At 52.3% G+C, this 7,715-nt stretch overlaps 1 protein-coding gene across 1 annotated transcript in view; it reads left to right on the top strand.

The window, feature by feature from the left end:
• Window positions 1–7,715, top strand: part of PKP1 (plakophilin 1) — a 42,798-nt gene that overhangs the window by 24,260 nt on the left and 10,823 nt on the right. Inside the window, exon 3 of the mRNA XM_084779820.1 lies at window positions 5,199–5,593. Within this exon, the coding sequence (XP_084635946.1) occupies window positions 5,199–5,593 (395 nt within the window). The remainder of the gene's footprint in view (window positions 1–5,198; window positions 5,594–7,715) is intronic.

Here is a 7,715-nt window from a genome sequence, read left to right on the forward strand (position 1 = left end):
TGTGCAGACCCCCTGAGCAAGGAAGCCACTCGGGAACCCAGTGCTCACCAGCCACTAGAGTCTCCATTCCCAGAAGAAATTCTCCTTAACAATCATAGCTCCCCTTTCCACAAGGGCTTGCTGGGAACCCAGCCCCATGCTGGGCACAGTAAAAATTGCCTTTGGTTTGAAAGGCCTGGAGGGATAATAGAACCCCACTGTACAAACTACAGAACAAACAAGTCCAGGGGACACTGGGTGTGCAGCTGAAGGAGTCCAGCTGTGTGCATCCAGGATGTGGCAAAACAGATGGGGGTGACAGGTTCGAGCAGAAACTTGGGAGAAATGTGAGGTCCGAAAACAGGTGGGCAGGAAGTAGGCGAAGCAGGGGCCAGTGTGGATCTGCTGTTGCGGGCCAGTGGGAGACCGAGTGTTAGGAGGAAAGAGATGGCTGGCTAGGTGGGCTAGGCCAGTTGACTTGCTTCCCCAGCAAATGGCAGAAACACAGTAAGTGCCCCAGCAAGGTTGGGGCTAATGGAAGCGTTTGCCTGAGGAAGGTGGAAGTGATGGTGTGAAAAGGCAGGGGCTAGAGGAACCCTGTGGGCCAAATAGGGGGCTGGTGGGAGAAGTTAGGAGGGGCCCAGGAACACACTGAGGAAAACTAGGGCCACAGTCTAAGTGGTGGCAGTGCAAAAGAAGGAAGCGGACAGAATGCTCAGGTGGCCACCACCTCTTCCAGAATGTCTGCCCCGTGACTTCAGCAAATACAAGTTTCTTGGGCCTTGGAGCCTAAGAAAGGTATCGATTTGCCTTGATCCGGTTCACTCACGTTCCCTGCCTACACAGTGAGTAGTGGGCTCCCGAGAACTTCCTACTTAAGGAGGAGCAGAAAGAGAGGGACCATCAATGTGCGTTGAAATGCCACACTTCTTCAGGAAAAAGGAGAAGGGAAGAAAGCATTAAGGGGCCAAGGGACCTTAAAGGCAGGGCCACTAAACAGCCCGGGACCTCATTAGCATAATGAAGAAGTGTCTTCCTCTGATGTAGGGACAGCCACATAAGGCAACAAATGCCTCCTGGCACAAAGCCTGGCTTCACTCTTTGCGCAGGTGAGTTACTAGACAAGTCATCAGGAGAAGGGCGGGCAGAACATGGCCTGGTAGTGGAACCTTCTGGCCAGTGCAGTCTTGTCTGGCTTGCCTTGGAGCTGTGGTCACAAGGGCCGATTCCCAAGGGCCCCGTGAGTGTTCCAAATGGAGAAGAGTGCCTCTGTCCTCACACCCTGGGCTTCAGCTTAGCTGCCTAGCCCAGCCTGTCGACTAAACGGTCAGTTCTGCTCCCAGGAAGTTGAGTTTCTAGTCTGGAATGCTTTGATCTATGGACTGTCCCACCTGGGGTTTGAGTTTCCCAAGAAGGCATGGGACAGTCCGACATGGTGTGTGCGTGTCTGTGTGTGTGTGTGTGTGTGTGTGTGTGTGTGTGTGCCCCCTTTGTATTCAAAGAAGAGAAGGCTGCCAGCAGATTCCTATCTGAGTGTGGGAGTGTAGCTAGAGCGGCATTGGCAGCAAAGCTCTCCCACCTGCTGTGGGCACAGGTGTCCACTCATTCTCTTCTGGCTACAGCTGTTTGCTTAGGACTTAGAAGAGAGTGTTTGGAAACAGAGGTGGGGGTGGGATTGCTATCATTTGGAGCCCCAGGGCAGGGCCATCATAAACATCCTGTGATGTCTGGGCATCCAGACAATGAAGAAGTGTCCTGCCACAGATGCCAGGAGCACCCGTGTAAGGAAAGAGTGCTCCATTTTGGCAGAAAGCCTGCTTCACAATTCGTGTACCATCTGGGTAGAACAGCCACCACCATTTTCCCAAGCGTACTTAGACCTGTTCTGCGCTGAGGAATGAGCTCAGCGTGGGGCTCTGAGTACTGGCTGTCTCCTTTCTGGACGCCTTCTCTTTAGAAATGGTGTGGGTCATTTAAAGGGGAGGGGGAGCCAAGGGGACTGGGGAAATAGCTCAGTCACTGAATGTATTGTCATGCCCCGGCCCCCCCCCCCCCGTGAGGACCTGCATTTGAATCCCCAGTACCCATGTGTAAAGCCTGGCATGCTGGCGTGACGGCATGTGCGTGGAGTCCAAGCATTAGGAAGGCAGAGACAGGAGGATCCCTCCCTGGAGTACACGTGCGTGGGTGTGCACCCTCAGCCAGCTCCTAAAGGCAGCCCGGTGTGAGAGTCAGACACGGATGCAGGTGGTCTGAGTACTTGTGTCATGTCCACTTCTAATTTACAGACATTAGTCTAATGATGTCTAATGGCCCTCTATGTCATGAACAATTAGGGTCTCGGCTATACAGCTGCAGAACCGTAGACATACTGGCTTTAAGTCCTTTGCCTAAGGTTGTATCCGAGGAAGCCACCTACACAGCCAAAGTAGTCTAACTCCAGTTTGTGCTCTTGGCTACCACATCTCCTTCTCAGTGCATATGTCCTAACCTGGTTCTGCTTGAAGGAAGTGTTTGGATTCCCAAGATGCCACTGGCATTTCAGCCTTAGAGGCTGCAGCCACAGCTGGGTCGTGGGCCACCTGTGCAGAGAGGGCTAGAGGCAGTATGCTTTTTCTGAGCCTTGGAGAGGACAGGGGCCAGCTGAGGTCTTCCTCCTGCTTGTCAAAGAACCAGCAGCAGAAGCCAATGGAGATGGGAGAGACCCATCTCCAGCTGTGCTGCTGTTCGTGCAATCCAGCGGCTGTGACTTTAAAAGCTGGGGTGGGGCTCCCAAGAATGGATGACACTACTGGGGTGTGGTGGATGGGGAGGAACTCCCCCATCCCCCGGGGGCAGCCCACCTCGCTGGGACTTGCCAGGGCCGCCTGCCCGCCCCCCCTCCCTGCTCCTTTTCCCAGCACAGGTTGCCTCTGAGCCTAGAACTTCTTTCACTCAGGCTTAATCAGCAGGATGGCGTCTCTGCTGGGTCTGGGCCAGGAGAGCGTGTGCACTCCTCATCAGGTGTCTGAGATGACTCGCAGCTGTGTCACTTGCTGAGAACAAGGGAGCTCCTGTTGATTTTCCCTCTGAAGCCCAGCCTGCCACGGGGGGGGGGGGGGGGGGGTGGCACGGGGTAGGGGGGAGGTGTTCTGTCTTCCCCGCCAAAGCACTATCTGCCGCCTTCCTTCCCAAAAGAAGGCAGACTATGGCCGTTGCCTGACGTGGTGGTGGCCTCTTTACACTTTGCATTTAATCGTCAACGAGGCCAGTTCATCCCTGAATGCCAAAGACAACTACCAGTTCCTCTGAGCCTCTGCCTTGCTGTTGTTTGTGTCTCTCTCCCAACTCCCACGGGCCACCTCACTGTGTGGCAGGGTGGTTTGACCCAGTTTGGGGAAGAAAACTGTACCCGCTTGGTGTGGGTAAAGGGAGTGTATGTAACCTGCCACCACCAAGGTTAACAGTCTGCGGCTTCTTGTTTTTGGACACTGCTTCCAGCTGAAAGCGTCACACCCGTCCTTTCAGGGAACGGGATCAATTCCCCCCCCCCCCCCCGCCCCCTTAGTTCTGTGTGGCTAGATCCAGTGTAGCCAGGAATCGCTGGTCACTTAACCGTGCCCCCTCAGACACATAGTTTGCATCCACTTCCTCTTTTCTGTCTTTCTCCACGTCATCCCTTGCTTAGGGTTGTTGGGTGGGTAGCCTCTGGGCTGGACTTGGCCCTCACTCATCCCAGGAAAGGTGAGTCCCAAGTCAGCATCCATGTGGGGAGGTTTTTTTTAATCAGGTTCGATGTTGATCCTGTGGTCTGAGAACAAGTTCTAGCAGGCCAGAGCCGCCAGCTTTCGGGTCTGGGAAAGTCTTCTGTGGACAATTCAGTAAGGGCTGATTCCCACCAAATCCTCTGGCTTTGTCGGCTCCTCTTGAAGAAGCCAGTTCCCTGCTGGGCTTACACGACCCTTAAGGACACCTCATTATTCATGGGACAGTTCCCCTTTGGACAACTTTCTGGCCTGCTTCTCTTCTGATGACACAGCCCAGAGGTCTTTCTGCATCCACTCTGTACCCAGCACCACCTCTGTGTGCCCAGGGGCTCCCTAGCTAGCAGCTTGAACAGAACAGACATTTCCAAATGTGTCACACAAGTGCTGGTGCCATCTGGCTGTCAGAAGCTGCCGCTGTGTGTGACAAAGCTTAAGACAAAAGCCTCATGGGCGCTGCTCCTGCCCAGTGACTATTGAAGATCCTCTTGCAGATTTTTTCCATGTGGCTGGATCAGTGGTTTAGAACTTCCTTTCACACATTCCCATAATAAAAAGTATACTTGGGGGCTGGAAACATGGTTCAGCAGTTAAGAGCCCTGGTTGCTCTTCTAGAGGACCTGGGTTCAATCCCCAGCAGCCACATGGCAACTCACAATCACCTGTAACTGGAATGCCAAGGAATCTGGTGCCTTCTTGGGCACTAGACATACATGTGGTGTGTAGGCATATATGCAGGAAAAATTTACACACCCATGTACATAAAATAAATTATATTAGGCCGGTGTGGTGGTGCACGCCTTTAATCCCAGCACTCAGGAGGCAGAGGCAGGTGGATTGCTGTGAGTTCGAGGCCAGCCTGATCTACAGTGTGAGTCCAGGACAGCCAAGGCTACACAGTGAAACCTTGTCTCAAAAAACCAAAATAAATAAATAAATAAATAAATAATATTTCTAATTTTAAAAAGTACATTTTACATTGCAATTTATAATTTATTCACTGTAGCATAAAACAGGTTATGCCTCTGTCGCGTTGCACTCTGTATTGTACGTTTTCCGATATATTTCTTTATTCTACACTTTTTTTTTTTTTTTTGAGACAGGGTTTCTCTGTGTAGCCTTGGCTGGCCTGGACCGGCTTTGTAGACCAGGCTGACCTCGAACTCACAGCGATCCACCTGCTTCTGCCTCCTGAGTGCTGGAATTAAAGGCGTGCGCCACCACGCCCGGCTATTCTACACTTTTAATAAGAATGGGCACATCTGCTAAAATGACCTCATGTTCCACAGTGGACCATGACCTGCATCTGAAAAAACAATATAGCAAGGAGAAAATGCCCAAGGTTCCTTTCTTCACTGTTTGTGGAGATCCCCTGAGCGCTGTAACAGGGCAAAGAAGGGCTACCTTCCTTTGTGACAGCTCAATTCAGCATCCCAGTTAAGAGCGTGACTAACCCCTCATCCCTTTGCCGTGTAGATCTACAATGGGACCCTCAAACGGGAGCCTGAGAACCGGCGTTTCAGCTCCTACAGCCAGATGGAGAACTGGAGCAGGCACTATCCCCGTGGCAGCTGTGCCACCCCTGGAGCCGGCAGTGACATCTGCTTCATGCAGAAAATTAAGGCGAGCCGCAGCGAGCCTGACCTCTACTGTGACCCGAGGGGCACGCTGCGCAAGGGCACGCTGAGCAACAAAGGCCACAAGACCACCCAGAACCGATACAGCTTTTACAGCACCTGCAGCGGGCAGAAGGCCGTCAAGAAGTGTCCCGTGCGACCGCCCTCCTGCGCCTCCAAACAAGACCCTGTGTGTGTGCCACCTATCTCCTGCAACAAGGACCTGTCCTTTGGCCACTCAAGGGCCAGTTCCAAGTAAGTGCTGCGGGGCTGTGGTGGGGCCAGGTGGGAGGCAATCTGCTAGCCTGACTCACTCTGTCAGGGACTCCCAAGGAGGAGGGGAGAGGCTCAGGCTGTATTCTGACTCCGCTGTTGCCACCTTGAGGAGTCTCTGGTATGATGGGCCACTGGCCTCGGGGAGTCTTTAGAGTGAAAAGGCCACGGAACCCAGACATCGTGGACAAGTGACTTAGGGCCACAAGCCACGAACAAAGGGAAGCCAAAGGAGAAAAGCTTAGCAGGCTAGAAGCTGCCACACTGTCTCTCTGCTCAGCAACATCAGCAGCACCCGGGGATGTGCTAGAACTACTCGTGCTCTGGGCTGAAGAGATATCGTAGCAGTTAAGAGCACTGGCCACTTTTCCAGAGGACCCAGGTTTGATTACCAGCACCCACATTGGTGGCTCACAACAACCATCTGAGAGCCAGCATTCTTTTCTGGCCTCCAATTATGCAGGTTGTACACAGACAATCATGCAGGCAGAACACCCACGTGTGTAAAATAATAAAATATTTTTAAAAAACTAAATATTCATTCAGGGGCCCCATACAGTCTTACAGACACTTGGAGGTCCTAGCAATGTGTGTTCCAACAAGCCTCCTGGCCGAGCTCTCTCTCTCTCTCTCTCTCTCTCTCTCTCTCTCTCTCTCTGACACACACACACACACCACATACACACCACACACACACACACCACACCACTGTGAAGAATGAGCCATCCTGCAGAGAGCCACAGGCACAGGATACCTTGGGGCCACAGTGACACTGATCCTACCTCTCTCAAGGCCCAGAGCACCATGAACCCTCCAACTGTCCCTTATCACCTAATGGCAGCCACTCATTTATTTGGCAGGCATTTAGGGAGCATTCTCCTCCATGTGGGCTCTGGGGTGAGCACAGGAGGCACAGCCATGTTGATGCAACCCTCAGCAGCTCTGAAACATGCTCTTGGTGACTGAGGAGCGTCGTTGTGATCTTCCTATTCAAACCCTTGCCAGGCAGGCCCTGGTGAGGAGTAAACAAAGCCCAGAGAGGGCAGCAAGCTTGCCCAGGGTCACACAGCTGGTTCTCTACCCTGCACTCTTTCCTACTAGTCCCACACTGTGCTCAAAGAAAGCAGAATCCAGCTTGAAGGACGGAAGATGTGTTTAGAATACCTTGTGAAAGGAGTCAGAAATCCCTTTCTTTTGGAGACTTAATCCTGGCACCATTATGGCCCCCAGCTGGAGGTCTAAGATTGAGTGGCAAGCCATGCAGAAGGGACATTTGACTGATAAAGGTAAAGCAATGGCTTCTCAGTAGAGGGCAGGTGTGTGACTAGCCCAGGGCCAGAGAACTCTGCTTCTTGAGTGATATGTAGTTGGATTATCCTACCTGAAACTATGGCTCTTTCTGGAGCACTGGCTCTGGGCTAGTATTGATCCTGTACAAATAAAGAGAGGGTTCCACTGTAGATGCTGAGGACATCTATGGAGTAGGGCTGGGTACCTCGGAAGGTCTGTCTCTGCCCTCTGGGACCTCTTCTCTCTGTTCAGAAGGAAGACACACACAGGTGGAAAGGCTGCCTGTGGCTGTACATCATGGGAGCTTGGGGAGTTCCCCAGGTGAGGATTCCCTCCTTGGAAAGAGTTCCTGGAAGAGAGACTCGGCAGGCCTGGGCTAGGCCTTCGTGTCTGGAACTGAGGAAGCCTTGCTACAACCAACAGACTCTTGCCAGAGGCTAGGGAATGTGCCAGGGGTTGTGGTAGAGCCAAACAGTCAGTAAACAGTGAACTAACCGCCATCTGCTGTACAGCAACCTAACACATGCCTTCAATGTCTGTCTAAACTGTTTGAATTTGAGCCTAATGTATGGAGAAGCTGTGGATGGTTTCTGAGCTGGAGAACAATCTAGTGGACAGGATTTTAGGATCTTGTTAGAGACTGTAACGTATTGGCTGGAGTGGCTCTCCAACCGCTAGCCCCATGAGAGTGATCCTAACACAGACGTATGTGGTGACTGTGAAAATAAGAAAGACTAAATGTAAGGGGTGTGTGTGTGTGTGTGTGTGTGTGTGTGTGTGTGTGTGTGTGTGTGTGTGTGTGTGTGTATGAAGT

The sequence above is a fragment of the Acomys minous genome, assembly GCF_964271855.1.
Source record: "Acomys minous genome assembly, chromosome: 1".
In the NCBI taxonomy this organism is placed as follows: Eukaryota; Metazoa; Chordata; class Mammalia; order Rodentia; family Muridae; genus Acomys; species Acomys minous.